Below are 20,893 nucleotides of genomic sequence, written 5' to 3'. Positions count from 1 at the left end.
CCAAAACCCCACACGGATTTATGGTCCGAGCTGCTCCGAAACCCTGGGACCTTTGCTCTCCTCCTCGCGCGAGCTCGGCTGGTGAGGCTGCTGACGGGGTCCTGTTTTTAACCCAATAAATGAGGTTTGCCGGCGAGGTCACACGCGGGGCAGAGCAGTGAACGACCCGCCACGCTCAGCCACGCCTCACTACTTTTACTGCCTTTCCGAAAGCCGGATGCTTGACATGAGCTTGACAGTGTTTAGTCTCTTGTTTTTGAAGATTCAGATCGTTTCGGGAACTGCACCAGCGCTGGCAGATCGGCCGCGTTTCCCTGCGGATTTGATGGGCGCAGACATTTCCACATTTCAGGGAAATCCGGTTAAAAAAAGCAGCTCGGCCTGAGAAAAACGTGCAGTTTCCAGAAGCCTCCCCCAGCGACGTTGCCCACCTCGGGCTTTCAAGCAGGGACTCGACGTGTCCCTTTTGAACCTCTCGTGGTTCCTTCGTACCCCCACGGCAAAGCCCGTGAGCACCGGCGAAGCGTGGTCCAGCCCTTGCCGATGGCTTCTCCCGCCCGGGGCAAGGCGACGCGTCTCCCTTCGGCGTTCGTCGCCTGTATAACGAGCGGCGAAAGCGAATCTGTATTATCCCACCCCTCATCTGGATCCTCCTAAGGGAGCGAGTGCCCAACCCACCACGCGCACGCATCGCCGCAGCCGTATTTTTAGCTCCGCATCCCAGTTGGGTTCGTCAAACTTTCCCTCCTTGTGTTTTCAATCAGGCGTAGATCATCTCCGAGCTCTGGATAGATTTTTCCCAGCCCGTCCGTTGTCCTCTTGGTTGGCTTTTCTCACGGCAGCACGTCCCAGAAACGGAAGGGAAGGACCCCGGGGGGCTCTGCTTCCTCCAGCCCTTCCCTTGTATGTATCTTTTGACTCAAGGATGGTTTGGGGACCAATCTTCAATCTTCTGGGCCTTGGCATCCTGGGGCCCAGCGCCATCCCCGGCGTCCTTCACCTCAACCGTCGCGGCGCATCCAGCTCCGGCTGCGGGGAGAAATGAGCCCGCAGGAGCTGTGGGTGGCGGGATGGTTGCATCTCCATCCCGCATTCCTCCCTTAGGCACCAGCTCCCAAAGCCGCTGTCAGGTCCCAGGGAGGGACAGAGACCCAGGAGCCAAAACGCCAGCAATTCAGCCACTTTTGGGGAAAACTGGGATGAGATCTTCACCCTCCTGTGATGCTGCACCAAAACCCAGAATGAAAATAATCGTTGTTATTCATATATCGGCAAAAAAACCTGGAAATGTGACTGCAGAGCCTGCTTCTTCCCAGGTCTGGTAACGATAGGGAATGGGCCACAAATTCCTCATTTTGGGTCTCGGTGTCAGACATCAGGCTCTGATTTTACGCCGATGATGTTTGGGGTCCCCCAGCAGCCTTCCTGGAAAGGGCTGACAGCCTTTCTTACCGGGCTGAAAGGTGAAACGCAGCCTGATTTAAACTGCAGGCTCTTCCCTCTGGGGATGCCGTAGGAGGAAAGTGCTTGGTGTAGGTCCCCGATGGCCAAAAAGGGGCCTGGTGAATCCGGGAAAATGGGGTGACCCCAGGGACCCGGAGGAGCTGGGAAGGTTTCACGTTAACACCCGGGGATGCAGAGATGGGAAACCAGCTGCAAAAGCAGGAGGCAGCTACGGTAAAGCCAAAGGCTTCTCCTCTCTTCCCCGCCGCGGGGAATTGCCATCAGCTCCGACATCCGACGCCGAGGTAAGGCCTGGCACGGCTGCAAAGCTGATTTGGGAGCCCGGCCACGCCGTCTCCCCTGAAGTCACTTCCTTGCCTAATTCGTTAATCCGGTTTAACAGCGATCGCGCCGCGCGCCCTCCTGGCGATGGGCACGCTGCCCATCCCCTGCCCGGAAACGCTGCCGCCTCGGGGCTCTGCTTTCCTTCCAGCCTCCCGAAGGAGCGGGCCAACAATCCTGGAGGAGCTCCGCAGGGATGCCCGTGGCCTCGGCACGCACCACATCGTGTCACCCACCTCCGCAGGCTCCTCTCCTTTCTTCTCTACTCTCCAAAATGCCCGTTTTCCCTAAAACATTGCATCGTATCGCCATCGTTTCCCTTCCAAACCATGCGGAGAGGCAAACGCCGGCCTCCCCGCTGCTGTGGGGTGCAACTGGGAGCCACTCCCAGACTGGGAAGGGATCCGATCCCCTGCACCCCACAGCTCCCCGCTCCCTCCGGCAGCCGCGGAAAGCCCCTCTCCGTTTTTCAGCAGTCTGGTGGGCATCAGGGGTGGCTTCTCCCTCGCTTCTCTTCACCAGCTCTTGGTTTCCAGATGGAAACGCAGACGTAAAGACCCGCCTGGCGCTTTCTTGCGCCGGCAGATTTCCGCCTCTGCCCCACGGTACGGAAATAAAAAATCATTAAGGGCCGGCACAGACGAGGCAACGACTCTCGGCATCGTGCGTTTAAGCCGAGGAGACGTCGATTGAGCTGAAGAGAGGGAAATTAATTTGGCTTTCGTCATGGCTCCTGCGTGACGCTAATAAAAGCGGCGTTTTTGCGCAGGCCATGGCTGAGGATGCAGCAAGATCCACGGCACTACTTGCAGAGCTCTAATTAACGTGCTTTTCTCATCAGCAGCAGGAGCGCTGATTGCTTTTTTTTTTCATTTTCTGGGTAAGGAACTCGTCTCTGCAGGACACGTCATGGCAAAGAGAGTTGGGTCTCAGGAGGCTTCCTCTCCTTGCAGGCACCGAGCCTCTCCCTGCCTCACAACCATTTCAATATTTTTGTTTTTGCATTAAATTTCAGCCAAAATAATTTCCCTGACCCCACTTGCCAGGGTTGCTGTCCCTCACTGGGGACAGCTCGCACGAGACCATCTCCTCCGCAGCGTGGCCCCAGCGGGATGGATGCCGGGAGGTTGTCTCCCAGCCCCGCGTTTCCTGACGAGGAGCCATAAACCTCCCAAAAAAAACCAAGCAGCCAGCAATTAGCGGTCAGCAGCCGAGCTGGCGGCCAGCGGGAGCGGATCCTCGGAGGGAGAGGAGCCGGGAGCATCCCGCCTTCGGGTCGTCCCCTGTGTTGCCATGGGTGGCCCTGGGTCCCCATCCCACCGGTGCCACACGGCTCGGTGGGTCCATTTCTGCAGGCTGTGACCCCCCTCTGCCATTTCCAACATGATTTTTTTTTTCTCCCCTTTCTTTTCATCTTTTGCATGCCAAGCAGCCCCTCCCTCTGGCTTCGAAGAGGATTTGGCAACCGGTCCTGAAATTCCAGTGTGAGCAACCAGGTCACGACCATCTGAAGAACCAAAACGCGCGGACCCGCTGCTCTTCCCAAAGCTTTTTGCTCCTTTTCAAGCCCAACATGAAAGGTGTGTCCAGCCCTCAACCCCCCCAAAAAATGCCTTTGCCACCACCGTGTGCCCGGACAGGGACAGAATTCGGGAGGGGGCAACCGTCACCTCCGAGTGGCTTGTGGGCATCTGCCAAATCTGGACACCCAGTGCGGAGGGGAATCCCAGCTGTGAGGGACATCTCCCCACCCCAAACCCCCCATGTCCCGAAACTCCCCAGCCGCAGGGTGCTGCCAAAAACCCGCCGGCGGGGCTTGAGCAATAGCAGCCCATGCCTGACATCTGCCCACACGCATTTCAGGGGCCAGTAACTTCCTGTGGATATTGGCTGCCTGACAAAAGTGACATAAATCCTATTTTTTTTTTTTTTTTAGGATGAGTATTATTTATTTTTCGGTGTTAGAACAGGTAGGAGCTTGGCCTGCCTCTCCCTGGCTTCGGGATAGACAAGTTTTAGGGAAGAGCTCAGAGTATTTCTGTAGCTCGGGGGCCAGGCAGCAGAGATAAGGCAAAAAATGCCACAATGCGTCCATAAAACAGTTTCTTTTCACTTTTTTTAGGAAATTGCAGGCCAACGTTTCCCCTCCCAGCCTCCCCTCCTGCCCTCTCCCCCCGTCCCCGCGGCTCCATCCCACCGATGCTCCAGGCAGGCGTCACGGCCGCGCCGGGAGCCAGCGCTACAGGAGATGCGTCCTCAGCACGAACCCACACACGATTCAGCAGGCTCCTTGGAGACACATTTATTATTTAAATAACAATATATTTTTTTTTTTTTTCACATCACCTCAACTACCGAACCGCAGAAGAGCTCCAAATCTCGGCGCCTCCGGGCTTTTCCGAGCAGGGCTGCAGCTTTCCAACAGGCAGCGAGACGCCCCGCTTGCGACAGCACGCCGACACCGTGCTCGTCGGACGCGGTCTCGTTAACGGCCTTGGGACAAAACCAGTTCGCCCGTGGGGTCGGATGCTCCAGAGCCCCGATGAGCAACGGGCATCCCGCAAAACGAAACAGCGGCGCCGAAGGACGCTGCCCCACGGGGCAGGATCGATGACCTGGATGTTTCTGCACTTGGGGTTTTTTGGTTTTGTTGGTTTTGGGTTTTTTTTTTTGCCCAAATCAAACCTCTAGAGAAGCAATGCCCCCGAGGAGGTTTGTCCTCTGTGCCAACCCCAAACCCATCAGCAGCATCGCCCTGGATGGGCGTAAAGCGCATGGCTGTGACCGAAACCTCTCGTTCCCTGCTCGGGCTCTTTATTCCTTTTGTCAGCTCCTCCACAAACTATGGGGCAAAGAAAATTGCAAAACGGGAGCTCAGGAGGGGCCACACGGCTCTGCTGCCCCGGTGCCCTTCATGCTGGAGCCTAAAGTCTCTAGGGGCAGGGGACAGAGGGACAGACGCATGCACACAGACCTGATAAATTGCGTTCCTTCGGGCAACCAGCCCACCATAAATCACTCACCCATTTTGTCCCACCATATTTTTGACCCTGTGAGAGACCGCACCGGCTTTCCAGGGGCTCCCCAGCTACGCGGTGACGCTTGGCCGGGCCGCCCACCCTGCAGCAGATAGGTCTTTACGGGCTGTAAGGCAGAGAGCTTCGTTAACGTCTGCCGGGGCAGATGTCTCCTGGAACGGCCAACGGATCTACGGCCCGCAGGGCTCCAGCCGCGCGGCCAGTTTTGTCTTTGCGGGGGACGGAGTCCGTCTGTCCTGGCTCGCAGGGGTCACCTGGCAGCACAGCACGGAGCGCATGAAGCGCAGGACCGGCGGCCTCAGGATGGCGAAGACCCAAGGGTCGACGATGGAATTAATGGAGAGAAACCGCAGGGCTAGGAGGTCCCAGCTGTGGTTCACCTCTTCCTCGCTGAACTTGTTCACGTAGGCGCGGATCTGCAAAACGCGACAGGAAGAAATAATGTCATAGAACCACAGAGTGACAGGATGGTTTGGGTGGGAAGGGACCTTCAAAGCCCACCCAGCCCAACCCTCCTGCCAGGAGCAGGGACATCTCCAACCAGATCAGGTTGCTCAGAGCCCCGGCCAACCTGGCCTGGGATGTTTCCAGGGATGGGGCACCCACCGCCTCTCTGGGCAACCTGGGCCGGTGCTCCACCACCCTCAGAGTAAAAAATTTCCTCCTTCCATCTAATCTGAACCTACCTCCCTCTATTTTAAAACCGTTACCCCTCGTCTTGTCACAACAGGTCCTTCTAAAGAGCTTTTCAGGTCTGGACTTCCAGGATCGGGCCCCCCAGGCAACTTTTTGGGGAGCTTTGGGCTGCCACAGCACACTTTCTGCCCCCACCGGTTTAAACGAACTCCTTGCTAACGAAGGAGCCAGGCCTGTGCTCTGCTCTCAGCACGCAGCGAGGCTTCGTTTCGCCCCGACGCGATTAAGCCGGCAGCTGCTTAAGGAAGTGGCGGGTCTCACCTTGAAAACCACGCCGGAGAAATAAAACGTGCAAGACGGAGAGGATGCGGGGTGCCGGAGCGCTCCGGTCCTTCCTGCAACGTGCCGACTCATAGCAGCTTACGGAGCTTCCTGGAAGGGTGACTCAGCACTCCTTACTCATATGGGTCGAATGGCCACCCCCTCGTTTCGGGGGAGAGGGGATGCTCGGGTGGGGACAGGAGCTGGGGGCACGGGAGATGTGAGCGTCCCTCCTTCGGACGGGATTTATTCGGGTACCGCCCAGGGACGGTGTGTCCCGGGGCATAAGGTGGCCACGGTGCAGCCGGTACCCACCAGCGCAGCACTTCTGAGGGCAGCCCGAGACTCAGGGAAATTTTTTTTTTGGGGTGGGAGAAGAAAGATTTTGTGATGCCGTGGCCCGACGCTCGCCGGGCTGCTCCTCGGAGGGCGGCTGCGGCCAGAAGAGAAAGTGTCAGATGGCACCGGCAGCGTTGGGCGGCTCGGTTTGAGACGCTGCCAAAACGCAGCCCGAACGCAACCCCGGAGGGGAGCCGGGCGATGGGAAAAGAGAAGCTGGCTGCGCTTCTGGATAAGAATATATCTGCTACCGCAGGGCCCAGGGGATCCCCACCAGCGGCGCTTTCCCATCCCGGCCCGCCCCAAGCGCACCGAGCGGCCCCGCTTCCCAACGACCACGGCACCCAAACCCCGGCTTTTTTTGGGACACGGGGAGAGGCGCCCGTCACACGTGGGCCCATCAACGGGAGCTGAAGCATCTCTCAAGACGTTGTCTGGCCCTGGAGATGCTCGCGAGCGCCTGGACGTCACGACTTTGTCTTTTCTCTGTCTCAAAACCCAGGCAGCCCTGGCTCGGCTGCAGCCCGTGGTTATTTTCTTTTCCCTTGGGAAAAGAAAGGGAGCACGAAGGGAAGGTAGCAGCGTTTTATTTAACTCCACCAGCACAAAATTAGCGCTGGCTGCGCTCCCAACCTTGGTGGGGCTCGCTTCTAATGGGAACAAAATGACCTCCCGCCGCGCACACGGGCATGGAACACGAGTGATTCCGGAGTCCGCGATCCCGCTGGCGTACCACGGCTTGGATGGGCGCAAAGCTCTCCCCCAGAGCGGGGAGAGCTCTCTCTCCTCACTTCTCACCTGGCTGCAGCGTTTCCACCCCGGGTTTCTGCCGGAAGCCTCGCACACGGATGGGGCATGGGATGCGGGCACGATGCTTGGGATGAGGGACGCTGTGGCCCATGTGTCGGATCTCCGTACCCAGCAACCGCCCATCTCCGTGCCCGCGCCCCGGTGCTGTCGCGGAGGAGCGGAGATCGTCTAACGGGGAGGTGGGTGCTGCCTGCCCGCATCTCCGGCTCCATCCTTCCCTCTTGCCATGGAAATCTGGGATAACTGCCCGCCCAGCACAGATCCAGCCCGGCGGCATCTCCTTCATCCCCACCTTTGGATGCTGAATTTCTTGGCCCATCACCCCTCACACCTCCACCGTGAGCACTTGGCTCCTGGGAAAAGTGGTCCAGGAGACCCCTACCCCAAACCCTGCCTGGGCCATGCTGCCTGGCCTGGGAGGAATGGGAGGGTACCCCTGCTCCTGCCACCCCATGAGCTGCCACCCCATCCTTCTGCCACCCCATCCTGGCACTGGGGATATGGGAAGCCGGTTCTCCCAGTTCCCCAAGGGATGTGCCTGGAGTTCGTGGCAGAGCTGGGGTCTCCCAGGCTTCAGGAGGATCCAAGCTTTGACCTCAGCCCTCCAAGTTTAGCAGGGAGCCTTATAAAGGGAGGGAGAGGAACAGGGGTGGTGGGGAGAGGAACCCCACCGCAGGGGAGAAGCGGTCGCACTCACCGTGAACGGCAGGGAGCAGATGACAAAGGTGATGGTCATGATGGAGAGGAGGAGGAGGTGGTCGATCTCCTCGGCCATGGAGAACATGCGGCGGCCGCAGCTGCCGGCCGCCCGGGGCTGCTGGAGGGTGGCCAGGCGACGGGTCTTCTGCCCGCGACGGTGCATGCGGGCCAGGTTGGCAATGACGCTGAGGTTGCAGAGCAGGACGGAGAAGATGAGGATGAGGAGCAGGGTGGCGTAGAGAAGCGAGAAGGTGACGTCCAACCCGGAGACCTCCCCGCCGTCGTTGCGTTGGAGATAATCCGGGTGCATCTGGATGAAGCACCAGGTGCCGGGGCAATACTGCACGTACCTCCCGAAGCCCACCAGCGGCAAGGAGCAGAAGGTCGCCGAGAAGGTGTAGATGACGGGGAGGGCAACCAAACCGGTGCGAGGGCTGAGAAAACGCTCGTAGAAGTAGGGTCGCCCCAGGGCCAGGCATCGCTCCAGCGCCATGGCGAAGAGGATGAGCATGGTGGCGAGGCCGAAGAAGCTCATGGCGAAGCCGAAGTAGAGGCAGATGTCTCCTCCCGGGGCCAGGGCGGTGAGGGTGAGGTTGCGGTGATAGGAAGCCAGGACGAAGGGGCTGACGGAGCAGGTGCCCAGCAGATCGGTGACCACCAGGGCCAGCACCAGGACGTGGAAAAGGGTCGGGGGGCGAGGGCCGCGGCGACACAGCAGCAGTAGCCCCAGGGCCAGGAGGTTGCCCAGGAGGCCGGCGGAGAACATGAGGGCGCTGACCAGAGGGTGGGCTCCGGCCGGTAGCCCCCCGCTCCGCTCCTCGCAAGACCCCGGCTCCGTCGTCCCGTTCATCCCCGCCGCCGCCGCCGCCGCCACTGAAGGAGCCGGCACCGCCCGCCCCGACGGCCCCGACGGCACCGCCCCCCCCACGCCCTGCACCCACCTCCCACCCCCCCACCGCTCCGCCCCCCGGCCCCGCGCACGGACGGTGAGAGAGTCCCGGTGCCGGACCGGGATCCCTGGTGATGTCCCGGGAGCTCCGAGGCACGGCCGGTCCCGGAACCGGGTCGGGAACGCTGGTACTGGTCTGGGAGCCCCGGTGATGCTCCGGGAGTCCCGGTACTGGTCCGGGACCCCTTGGCACGGCCAGTCCCAGTACCGGGCTGGGAACACTGGTACCGGTCTGGGAGCCCCGGTGATGCTCCGGGAGTCCCGGTACCGGTCCGGGACCCCTTCGCACGGCCACTCCCGGTACCGGGCTGGAAACACTGGTACCGGGCTGGGAACACTGGTACCAGTCTGGGAGCCCCGGTGATGCTCTGGGAGTCCCAGTACTGGTCCAGGACCCCTTCGCACGGCCAGTCCCAGTACCGGGCTGGGAGCCGGGGTGCTGGGCTGGGAGTCCCGAGGCACGGCCAGTCCCGGTACCAGGCTGGGAACACTGGTACCGGGCTGGGAGGCCCTGTGATGCTCCGGGAGTCCCGGTACTGGTCCAGGAGCCCTTCGCATGGCCAGTCCCAGTACCGGGCTGGGAGCCGGGGTGCTGGGCTGGGAGTCCCGAGGCACGGCCAGTCCCGGTACCGGGCTGGGAGTCCTGATACGGGGCTGGGAGCCCATTGCACAGCCACTCCTGGTACTGACCCGGGAATACTGGTACCGGTCTGGGAGCCCCCGTGATGCCCCAAGAGCCTCGGTACCCATCTGGCATCCCTTCGCACGGCCAGTCCTGATACTGGTCTGGTAGTCCCGGTGCTGGGCTGGAACTTCCCAGGCACCGTGAGTCCCGATACCGGTCTGGGAGTTCCAGTACCGGTTCAGGAGCCCTGAGGTACGGCAAGCCCCAGTACCAGTCCAGGAGCCCATCGCACGGTCAGTCCTGGTACCAATCTGGGAGTCTTGGTACCGGTCCGGGAACACCAGTACTGATATGGGACCCCTTCACACAGCCAGCCCTGGTGCCAGTCCGGTAGTCCTGGTACTGGGCTGGGAGTCCCGAGGTGCCGTGATTCCCGATATTGATCTGGGAGCCCCAGTGATGCCCCGGGAGCCCCAAGACACAGCCAGTCCCAGTACCAGTTCGGGAGCCCATCACATGGTGAGTCCTGGTGCCGGGCTGGGAGCCCCAGTACGGATCTGGGAGTCCTTCACACAGCCAGTCCCAGTGCCATTCCGGGAGTCCTGGTACCAGTCCTGTAGTCCCAGTGCATGTCTGGGAACCCTGAGGCATGGCCAGTCCCAGTACTGGTCCAGTAGCCCCAGTGTCTCTGCAGGAGCCCCGAGGCACAGCGAGTCCCAGTCCAGCCCAAGAGTCCCAGTACCGGTTCGGGAGTCTCTTGCATGACCAGTCCCTTTCCGGTCTGAGAGTCCTGGTACTGGGCCAGGACCCTCGGTGCTCCAGGCGCCCCGAGGCACAGCGAGTCCCACTGCCAATTCGGGAATCCCTCACATGGCCAGCCCCGGTGCTGGTCCAAGAATCCCAGTACTGGACCAAGAGCCCCGGTGCTGGGCTGGGAGGCCTGAGGCATGGCAAGTCCTGGTACCGGTGTGGTAGCCCCAGCACACAACCGGCCCCCGTGGTGGTTCTGGAGCCCCACTGCTGCTCTGGGAACACCGGGTCAGCCCCGGCGCTGGTTCGGACTCACAGACCGCGCCGGTGCCAGGCCAGGAGCCCTGGTGGTGCTGTGGCAGCCCCGACACTGGGCTACCCCCAATCCTGATCTGGGAGCCCAGCGGCACGGCCAGTCGCGGAGCAGATCCAGTAGCCCCAAGAGGCACAGCAAGAGCCGGTGCCGACTCACGGCGATGCCCAGTTGCTGGTCTGCGAGCACCCAGTTCACGTTGAGCTGCGGTGCCGGTGCCACTCCGGGGACCCCTGGGCGAGCGGCGAGCCCCGGCGCTGCTCCGAGGACCCTGAGGCGCGACGAACCCGGGATCCGGGGGCTGGGCAGGCCTCGTGCGCACCCCCTTCATCCATGACCTAACGGGAAAAACTGCTCCGGTCCCCCCACCCCAAACCCCGGTGAAACGGGGCGGCATCGATTGACTTCGGCATCGACGTGGCGGGTGGCCGCCACAAGCGCGTTTTGGCTGTTATTTTTAAAACTTTGCTTTCGTAACAGGAACTTACATAAGGGAAATGTGGTACACGGCGAGCCCCAGGGCCCCGGGCGAGCTGCGGTTTGTGACAGCACCTCCGTTTCCGAGGGGCCGTTCCTATCCCCCGCTTCGTTTTCGTTCGTTACGCAGCTCGAAGGCTTCTTCGGCGCGGCGGGGAGGATGTACGGTCACCTTGCCGGTGGCAGGGCGCCCACGACCCCAGACCCTCGGGACATCTTCACCCAGCAAAGCGACAAAGCGTGCGGACGCATCCCACGGCGGGAGCAATCCCATCGGCTTCCCGAGGGCTGGATGGGCCCCCAGCACCTTCAAAAAATCGGGATGAAAAATGGAGCTGAGGCTGCATCCCAGGCTGGTCCATCCCAGCTTCTTCCGGAGGCCTTTTCCGAGCATCCCGTTGGGTGGTTGCTCCCAGGCTTTTCCCAACCTCCCGCTCCTTTCTGGCTCGGGAAGGGGTTTCGGCATCTTCCGGAGCTCGTTTTCCTGGCAGCTAACGACGCCTCAAACGCCCATGTGGGGCTCCAGGCCTCTCAGCCCGCGGTCGCCTCGGAGCGGGTGTTTTTGCAATAATAGGAAACTTGCTGGGCTTGGTTTTGGTTTGGTTTTTTTTTTTTTCCTCCCCTTTCTCTGCTGAAAACCGTGCCGCTTGGCACAATCCCTCCGTTTCTTGGGAAGCATTTTGTTTTCTTCCTTTTGCTTCCATGTTTATCTCGGGTGTCTCGCCTCTAACAAGGACCATATGTCCTTCCAAGGGTTGTCGGCGTTGTTTTTCCTAAAAAAAAGCTTTCCAGGGCGAGCACCGGCGCGGCAGACACAGGTTTCGGCGCCTCGGCTCGCCGTCCTGCGCAAGCACCTGGGTGCACTGGTTAAAAAAAAAAAATAAAAATAATAAAAATCAAGGGGTTGTGTCTGGCAGAGCACCTTGGCTCGGGTGCTTGGCAGCTCCGGCGCTGCTGCCTGCTCAGGCACGCGCCTTCCTGCTTCCAGAACGGCTGAAAAAATGCAGGCGGGCAATAAATAAAACATAAAAAAAAAAAAAGAAAGAGCTCTTTACAAGCTAAATTTGCCGGGAAATGAGCTTGTGCAAAGTTGCGCCTGGATTTCATGAGCTGAAAAAAAAAAAAAAAAAAAAAAAAAAAATGAACTGTGCTCGATTTACGTCCAGGAAAGGAGCGGGATGCGGGGTTAAGTGATGCCGGTGACACCGGTGACACCGCGAGCGTGGGAGAGGGCATCTGGCGGTGGGCAGCGGGCACGGCCCCATCGCTGGGCCGAGCCGCAGCCTCCGGCCGAGCAGCGCCTCTTTATTGCCTCCGTGAAGCGTTGGGTGGGTCCCCGGGAGGATGGCTGGCGGAGGAGCGGTCTGGCGCGGCGGGGGCCCGCGGGGAATGACGGAGCCGCGCGAGGAGCCTGAGAGGAGGATGCGAGCGGGAAGGGTTCGCGCGGCAGCTCCCACCTCTTCAGCGTTTGGCCAGGGAGCCCTGAGCCTCCGGGCTTTTTCGCTTCCCGTTTAGCAACGTCTACCGCTAAACCGTGCGTTGCTGGGATTTTTTTAATTTTCTTTTTTTTTTTTTTTTAAATTTTCCTTTTCTCCAAGCTCTGTACTAGGAAGGAGCTCCAAGCTGTGACGTAACTCCTGGAGCTCCAAGCTGTGACGTAACTCCTGAAGCCCCAAACCACGCGCCTTTGGGCATTCAAAAACGGGTTGCCCGAGGTGGGCCAAGCAATTTGGGGAGTGGCCGTGCCCGTGGAGCTCGGTCCGGCTGGGAGCCCAGCCCTGGCTGGGGACGTGCTGCCATCTCTGGAGAGGATCGCGATACGGCAGTCCCAGGCCCCGGGAACACGCCGAGAAGTGATTGATTTATCTGCTCCAGGAGCGATTTATCCGCTCCGAGGGCGGCTCAGCGTTCGGCCGCCGGCGTAAACCTCGTTGGCGGCAGCCGGAGGAGTTCGGCTCGCCCGGAGGCGGCGGCGGCCGGCTGGAGACTCCGAGTCTGCTCCCGGAGCGGGTTGGGACACCAGGAAGGGCAGAACGCCGGTTAAAAAGCGCTACCGAAGCCAGACGAGCGCGTCAAGGTCGCCGGGACGGGCACGGGCCCGGCCGGGGAGCGGGGACGATGCAGGGACCGGGGCGGCATCCCGGCAGCCTGCAAGCCCCCACCGCGCCCCGTGGCTCCGCAATTTCTTTCCCCTGGTGACAAACTCATGGATGGGTCAGACACCGCGGCGTGTGCATCATCCCAGGGCTTGGATGGAGTGTGTATTCGCACACCTTAATAAATAATTTTACTTTTTTTTTTAATTTAATCACTGCTTTCCACAGAGCATGGTTACCCCGGGGTCTAAATAGACATCGTGGGGCAGGGACCTCTCCTGGGAGGCTCTCCAGGACCGAATCCTCCTCCGGGTCATGGTCAGATGATGACGGCCCATGGCTCACATTGCCGCAATGCTCCCAGCCCAGCCGTGTTGGGTCCCTCTGTCCCGAACGGCGCGTGGATCCATCCGGTTGGAGGAGACCCCAGGCCAGTGTGAGGGGGGGACAAAACCAGGAAGGTTTTGCAGAGCCGTTATCTCACCTGGCCTTCATCCTGCCGCGGTGAAACAGGTCCGGTGAAAGCCACAGGGCAGGCTGGGCGCTGTTGACTCTACGGCCCCACGTGAGCCATCTCCAAGTCAACGGCATGCCGGTAACGTGAAACCGATACGCGGACCAACCCTCGTTTCATTTCTTTCTCCTTAGAAAACCCCAAGGAGAGGCACCGAGCTTGCAGGTCCCCCCCAAAAACCATCCCCAAATACAGACCTGCCCTTTTCTCCAGCCAGGAGAACCTGGCCGGTCAAAGAGCCAGAGCCAACCCAACCAGGTCACCTCCAAAAAGCCCTGAGATTCTTCTTTCAAAACCAGAATCCCTCTGACACCGAGAGTAAACATCGCGTGAGAACTGGCAGGAGCGCGACTGCACCTCGCAAGGCTCAGCTAAACAGAGGGAGAGAAATATTTGCCCTGTCTCCTTCGAGGAGAATAAGCAGATGGGCACTTTGGTCATCGTTGTTTGGGTTTTTTTTTTTGGCCTAAATGGTCACTTGAGGCTGATGCTAAAGCCGGTTAATACGTGTGATTGAGGAGAAATGGGTTCTCATTAAAGCGATCGTTTGCTTGCATGCTTGCACCGTGAGGCCATGCATCCCGGGCTCCGTGTTCTCTCGATTACCGCTCTTATTAGGGCTCGGGATCGTCATAAACACCAGATTAAAATGATTACAGCAGCACAGGTAGGCATCCGAGTAACACAAACGCAACACGAGCGCTCGGAGGAATTAATTTTTCGAGAGGTGAGCAAGCCACGGCGGAGAAACCACAGCCCCGCTCGGGGGGTACGGGGTCAGGGGGATGGCGGGGGTCCCGGGAAGGGATGATGGGGGTCACGGGGAGGGATGATGTGCATTTTGTGGAGGGATCCCACCTGCCCTCCAGCTCCATCAGCTGCTGCTCAATTTTCGGAGTCTCCACACCACCCTCACACCCTCGCCCAGGTAGGGGACACCCCAAAACAGCCCCACATAACCCCCCCCCCCCCGGCGCAGAAGGGGCTCAGGCACGGGACAAGGCGACGGAGCAGGGCTCTGAACCACTTTTATTCGCTTGAGGACGCGCACGTGTCTCTCCTCCCTGCGCGTCCCCGCTGCCCTGAAGCCACACGCCAAAACCCTCCTGCTTTCCTGGAGCCGGGCGCTCCCCAAATTCTCCGCAAAGTGCTGCTGCTCGGAAATATTCCCAGGTACCCGGGACGACCCCCCCACCTCCCACCGCCCAGATCCTCTCTGGGGTGAAACGCAGCCTGGGGAGGGGGTAAAAAGGCTTCGTGCCCACCCCTCACCGCGAGTCAGACGCCCGTGCTCCCCGCCTGCGACAGCCTCGTGCTGCCCCGGGATGCTCCGAGGCGGGGGCGCGGGGCCGAAGGCTCGCTCCTCATCCTCGCCAGCAGCCACCGGCTTCTGCAAAACCCGCGGGCTCAGGGGAAAGCGAGCTGCGGGGTGTCCGTCCTGCGCCAGCCCAGGGGACAGAATCGGTCATCTCCCCCCGGGCCGGACCCTTTGGGGGTGGCTTTCCGGGAATTCAGCCTCCGGCAAACCCTGCGGACGAACATACGGAAGACGGAGGTGCGGAAGATGATGAAGACCCAGGGGTCCACGATGGAGTTGACGGAGAGGAAGCGCAGGGCGCTGAGGTCGGCGTTCTCGTTGAAGTCGGCGGCAAAGGCCCCCATGTATGCGCGGATCTGTTAAAAAAAAAAAAAACAAAAAACAAAGAAATCGGGAAAAAATTAATTTGGGCTGGGTCATGGATGGCGGTGGCACGGGGGCACCAGGCTAGAGCCGAAGATTTGGTCCCAGGGACTGGGGTTGTTTCCCGGAATAAAGGGAGCATCTGACCCCACTCACGTCGCCCCCCCCACACCCCGCGATGGGTGTCAGACCAGGCACCCGTTGGATAATTCGGCTGGAGCGCAGCCGGACAGTGGTCCGTACCGGGTCGAGGTCCTTCCTTCCCCCTCTGGGTTTGAGGAGGACCACAGGGCTTTCATGGGGGTCATCACGAAACCAGTACGAGCAGCGCCAGCGCACACGGCAGGGCGCGGGGTGCGGCATCCCCAGCTCAGCCCCCTGCCCCCCCCGACCCAAAAGAGGCGCTGGGGGACAACCCCCTTGGGGGGCTGCGAGAGAGGGGTCGCGCCGGGGCTGCTGGCACCGGCTCCGCTCCCAGTGGCTGCAGGACACGGGGCACGGCGGGGGGGCAACAAGGGCTCTGTCGCACTGGGGGTCTCCACCACCCTCCCCACCAGCGGGATCCCCTTCGCTGGGGAGGAAGAGGGAGGATTTGGGGGAGTATTGCCCCCAGGTGGGGAAATCCAGCGCGGTCCAAAGGGGTTTAGATCTACTCAACACCTCTGCGACGGGGTGGGGTGAGGGGGGGGTTATTGGAGGGTTGAATGCAATGAACTGACCCCCCCCCACAACACCTCCAGCGTTGCTGGGGCAATCCCAGAGGAACGGGGAGGTGATGATGGGGAAAGGGGGGGGCTATTCCAACGGGATTAAAGATTAACCCCCCCAGACCCCTGGGATGGGGTGGGGGACACTCAGAGGGGGTGAAAGCAATTACCCCCCCCCTCAACACCTCTGGGGCAAAGTGGGGCTGATAGGGGATTAATCCATGGGGTGAAAACAACAAATTAACTGCCAAGATGTGGTGCTGGTGGTGCGTTTGGGGGGGGGCACCTCCCAGAATGGGGTGGGGGTGATGGGGGGGGGGGGGAATTCCAGGGGGTGAAAGCGATAACCTGCCCCCTCAGGGATGGGGGTGTGGTAGTGGGGAGAAAAACAATGAACACCCCCCCCGCCCCCCACCGACACCTCCGGGAGTGGGTGGTGGTGCCGAGGTTTATCCCAAGGGGCCAAAAACAACGATGTGCCCCCCCATCCAGGACCGAGTGCTGGTGCTGGGGGGGTTACGCCAAGGGGGTTTAGGGAGTGACCCCCATGGACTGCGTGAGGGGCTGCTCCGAGGGGGTCAAAGCAATGATCCAACCTCCCTGGGAGGAGGTGGCGGTGAGGGGGGATTATTTCCCCGGGGGGGGGGTCATGCAATGGGATGGAGTGATGGGTATTCCGGGAGGGGGGGGGGGCCCAAAGCGACCACCCGGGGGGCTGTTCCAGGAGGTTGCGGGGTGGCAGGGGCGGTGGGATTACTCACGATGAGCGGCAGGGAGCAGATGGTGAAGAGGACGGTCATGAGCCCCAGCAAGACGAGGTGGTCGAACTCCTCCATGCGCGGGGCGGCGGCGGCGGCGGCGGCGGCGGCGGGGGGGGGTCCGCGGTGGGGCTGCCGCCGTGCCATGCCGTAGAGGTGCCGCATGCTGCTCACGTTGCAGGCGCCGATGGCCAGCACCAAGAGGCCCATCAAGGTGGCGTAGAGGACGGGGAAGCCCAGCTGGCGCGGGCCGCCGCCGGCCATACGGATGAAGCACCACGTGCCGGGGCAGTACTGCATGGGCACCCCGAAACCCAGCAGCGGGAGGGCGCAGAAAAGGGCGCAGAGCCCCGCCGCCGCCGGCCCCAAGGTGGCACCCAGCCGTCGGGTGAGATGCCGTCGGTAGAAGTAGGGATGCCCCAAGGACAGCCAACACTCCAGCGCCATGGCTAGCAGCAGCAGGGTGGGGGCTAACCCGAAAAAGGCCATGAGGAAGGCGAAGAGCTGGCAGAGGACCCCCGGTTCGTTGTCGGTGCGCCCGCCCGGTCCCAACTCGCTGAGGCTTCGGTTGTAGGCGTAGGCGGCCAGCACGATGGGGCTGAGCAAGCACTTGCCCAGTAGATCGGTGACCGCCAAGCCGCTCACCAACACGTAGAAAGCCGAAACCCGTGGCGGGCGACCGCCGGGCGAGCGGGAACGTCGCCGGTGTTGGCCCAACAGCAACAACGCCAAGACGTTGCCCAAAAGTCCGGCGGCGAATAACACCGAGCTGGGAAGCGCCGACTGACCGCTCTCGATGTACCGGCTGCTACGGCATCGGTAACCCTCCGTCTCCATCGGGATATCCCGCACCGGCATGGGATGGGATGGGATGGGGATGGGGATGGGAGTGGGGATGGGGATGGGATGGCTCGCACCGCACCGGGCTGAGCCGCGGCTGCCGGCGGCGAGTGGCCCGGCGCGGCGAGTGGCCACCGCCGGCGGAGGGAGGGAGGGAGGGAGGGGAGAGGAGGTGCGGTACGGCCCGGCACGGCCCCCGGGGCCGCCCCTTCCCGCAGCCCGGCCCTCCCCGCGCCGTCGGAGGGGCGGCTGCATCCTCCTCCTCCTCCTTCTTCCTCCTCCTCCTCTTCGGCGGAGCTGCGGCTGCGGGAGGGGGGCGAGCCGGGGGGGGGGGGGGGGAGGCGGGAGGGATGGGAAGGGGGTCGTGGCTGGGTCCTGGAGGGGGGGTAAGGGTGAGGGGCGCACGGCTGGGTGTCGGCGGGGGGCTCAGGGCTGGGTTCCTTGGCGGGGGCGGGGCGGGCGGTTGCAGGGTGGGGAGCTGGAGCCGAACACCTTTGGGTGGGGGGGGGGGCGTTGCTGGGAGGGGGTCAGGGCTGAGTGTTTTGGGAAGGAGGTACAGGGTGGAGGACACGGGCTGGGTCCCGGGGGGGCGGGTTACGGGTAAGGGGGGCACGGCTGGGTCCCTGGGTGGGTGGGCTACAGGGTGGGGAGCTGGAGCTGAGCCCCTTTGGGGGGGGGGGGGGTGGAGGGGTGTCGCAGGGAAGGGGTCAGGGCTGAGTGTTTTGGAAGGGTGGGGGGGGTACAGGGTGGAGGGCAAAGGCTGGGTTCTGGGGTGATTACGGGTAAGGGGGGCATGGCTGGGTCCCTGGGTGGGTGGGGGGATTGCAGGGCAGGGAGCTGGATCTCAGCCCCTTTGGGTGGGGGGAGGTCGCAGGGAAGGTGGTCAGGGCTGGGTGTTTTGGGAGGGGTACAGGGTGGAGGACAAGGGCTGCGTCCGGGGGGGGTGGGTTATGGGTAAGGGGGGCACGGCTGGGTCCCTGGGCAGGGGTGTTTATGGGGTAGAGGACAGGGGCTGGGTCCTCGGGGGGGTTACGGGTGAGGGGGGGTCACAGCAGAGTCCCTGGGGCTTCAGAGGGGCTGGGTCCCTGGGTGAGTGGGGGGGCTACAGGGTGGGGAGCTGGAGCTGAGCCCCTTTGAGGGGGTGGGTCGCAGGGAAGGGGTCAGGGCTGAGCCCCAGCGATGGTTACAGGTAAGGAGGTTGGGGGCCAAGCCCCTGGGGGGGGGTGCCGGGTAAGGGGGTCGGGGCTGAGCCCTGAGCAGGGTTACAGGGGAGAGGGCTGGGGCTGAGCCCCTGGGGGGGGGTGTTATGGGGTACAGGGCTGAGCCCAAGCCCAGCTGCTCCGCAGGGGCAGCGAACGGACAGTGTCACCCCAGGGGCTTCAGCTTGGGATACCTGGCCAGGCATCACTTCTACCCACGCCCCATCCCACGTCCCCCTCCCGGCCCCTCCGTGCCCGTGGCAGCAAACTCCGGGAGAAATCCCCCGAAAAGCTTCTTCCAGGAAAAGAAGCGGCCTTGCTAGCCACAGAAACCCCGCTGCGCAGCGCGTACCGCAGCTTGCAGGGTGCATGTGATGATGAATAAGCACCAAACCACGGCTTTTTTTTTTTTTGCTTTCAGGCCCCTTTTTTGCCACGCTGGGTGAGCACGCAGGAAGTGTAGGAACACCTCGAGAAGACGGGAAGGGTGGGAAAGGTGGTCTGCGGACCCAGACGTCAGCCTTGGCATGGCGTAGCGGTGGGCCTTCTCGGGCAGGGACCGTTTGTGGCCGGCAAGAAGCCCGTTTCTGGAAGAAATTGCGGTTGAAACTGGTTGCTGGCGCACGTCGGGTGATGAAGTGCTGCCCTCGCTAGGGCTGAAGGTGAACCCGGGGAGAAGCAACCTGGGCGATGGCCTCGCAAGCCAGCGCCTCGATTTACCGGCTCCCAAAGGATCGGGAGAACGGCGCGGCACATCCCCGGGGGACGCGGTGTCGGCCAAGCGACGATGGAGAAGAGACCAAAGCTCTGGGCTTCCCCGCCGCCGCTGGGAAGTCCCTCGACGGACGCCCACCTTCCAGGCAGAGCCAGAAGGCCAAATTCAGGAGAAATCAGTCACTCGGGGAGAGGAGGAGGAGGAACGGTGACAAAATCCAACCCTTTTTGGCCATGGGTGCTGGCCCCGGATGCGTCGGCCGGCTGGAAATCCCAAAGGACCAGGGCAACGCCGCTGTTGGGCGCTGAGGCGATGGAAAAGCTGGAGAAGGATTTTTCGGACCATCTCGCGGTCCGAGGAGCTGGGTGGCCGCGCAGCCGGGCAGGCGGATGAAAATTTTTCACCCGGCGCCTTTCCCGCGTTGCTGGAAGCCGTGACGCTGAGCAGCGGGCCGGTGATCGTCCGTTCTCCGCGGAGGGGGGACCCAGCGCCGTCGCGCCAGCCTGGGGCTGGGGTGGGTGGGCAGCCGGGAGCGGAACCACGGACTCATCGCCCTCCCTGGAGAGAAACCAGCGTGGGCAGGCAGATGAGCCGAATTAGCTCAGTTTTTTGTTAATTTGCATAAATTGTGGCTATTTAAGGGGGTGGGGGGGGAGAATGATTTTGAGAAAGTCTCGTCACTGCATATGACGAATCTCTCCGGTTCGTCACGCTTCCGACGTGACCCTCTTCTCGCCGGTCACATTCCTGGCGGCAGAGGGAGGGGAAAAAAAAAAAAAAAAAACCAAAAAACCCCAGAATAAACCCGACCCAAAGCGGAAGAAAAAGCAGCAGGCCGCAAAACCCAGAAGACAAATGAGGAGCTGGAAAAACTTGAAGCATCCACAAGAATTGCAGGGTTGGGTGTTTTTTTTTTCCAAAACTCTGGATGGCGACGAGGGACGGCGGCGTTACTGCCGTGTTTTTGCCAAGCCCGGCTTTTCCCGAAGATCCGCCGCCTCCCGGAGAAGAAGCCGCGTCCGTCTGCTCTTCGTCACCGGCACGGCTCGGGCCGGCCGTACCGCGATTTTTTTTTTTTCTCCTTCCTCCAAGCTCCTTGCCTTGTTCGTAGACGGGGAAGCTTTTGGCAGGCGACACCGTGCCGGGGAGCCGGACAGAGGGGAAAACGGCCAAAATCTGCCGAAAGCCGCGGGCAGCGTGCCGGCCTAGGCGGTGGTGGGCACCAGCCGCCTCCTCCCGCCGTATTTTGGGGGGGCTGTTGGCGTCGCCGCCGCGGCCGGGTCCTTCCCGAAAGGGAGGAAAACAGGAGGGAGAAAGCAAGGATGGGAAGGCGTTGGGCGAGGCGGTGTTTCCCCGGTTGCACAAGGCCGGGCAGGGTTTGGCCCGGGCGTGGGATGAGCGGAAGGAGCAGGGAAAGCGGTTGGAGCGCGGGTGGCGTTGCCAGCGCGGCCGAGGGCGAGTCACCGGGCAGCGGTTCCAGGCGCCTTCCCCGCAGCGGGACCCCCGGCACGGGCGGAATGAGGGGAGGAAAGGGGGGAAAGCAGGAAGGAAGAAAAAGGGAAATAGTGGGAAAAAGAAGGAAAAGAGAGAATGAGGGAAAAAAGGAAGGAAGGGGGGAAGAAAAAGGGAATGAGGAAAGGA

At 61.7% G+C, this 20,893-nt stretch overlaps 2 protein-coding genes and 1 long non-coding RNA gene across 4 annotated transcripts; 1 reads left to right on the top strand and 2 right to left on the bottom strand.

Annotated features, from left to right (window-relative positions):
- Positions 1-4,072: 4,072 nt before the first annotated feature.
- On the bottom strand, positions 4,073-8,493 carry PTGER2 (prostaglandin E receptor 2). 2 transcript variants are annotated; one of them, XM_086749926.1, is made up of 3 exons: positions 7,979-8,493; positions 7,627-7,813; positions 4,073-5,239 (listed from the first exon to the last, which is right to left on the bottom strand). In XM_086749926.1, exons 1-3 carry the CDS (start codon positions 8,476-8,478, stop codon positions 4,994-4,996), a joined length of 933 nt encoding a protein of 310 aa, XP_086606052.1. In that variant the 5' UTR covers positions 8,479-8,493; the 3' UTR covers positions 4,073-4,993. The 2 variants fall into 2 exon arrangements, with proteins under 2 accessions (XP_086606052.1, XP_086606051.1); XM_086749925.1 differs by having other exon boundaries at positions 7,627-8,493.
- Positions 8,494-14,363: 5,870 nt separating this feature from the next.
- PTGDR (prostaglandin D2 receptor) lies at positions 14,364-17,418 on the bottom strand. Its single transcript, XM_086749004.1, has 2 exons — positions 16,502-17,418; positions 14,364-15,026 (listed from the first exon to the last, which is right to left on the bottom strand). Exons 1-2 carry the CDS (start codon positions 17,354-17,356, stop codon positions 14,760-14,762), a joined length of 1,122 nt encoding a protein of 373 aa, XP_086605130.1. The 5' UTR covers positions 17,357-17,418; the 3' UTR covers positions 14,364-14,759.
- Positions 17,419-19,064: 1,646 nt separating this feature from the next.
- Positions 19,065-19,928, top strand: LOC147600430 (uncharacterized). The gene is made up of 2 exons (XR_015258695.1): positions 19,065-19,199; positions 19,270-19,928. It is a non-coding gene; the product is annotated as an uncharacterized LOC147600430 (long non-coding RNA).
- Positions 19,929-20,893: the final 965 nt, after the last annotated feature.

This window comes from Chlamydotis macqueenii, chromosome 5 (assembly GCF_036417535.1).
Source record: "Chlamydotis macqueenii isolate bChlMac1 chromosome 5, bChlMac1.mat, whole genome shotgun sequence".
NCBI lineage: Eukaryota > Metazoa > Chordata > Aves > Otidiformes > Otididae > Chlamydotis > Chlamydotis macqueenii.
The sequence above is the reverse complement of the archived record's forward strand: the minus strand, read 5'-3'. Positions and strand labels throughout refer to the sequence as shown.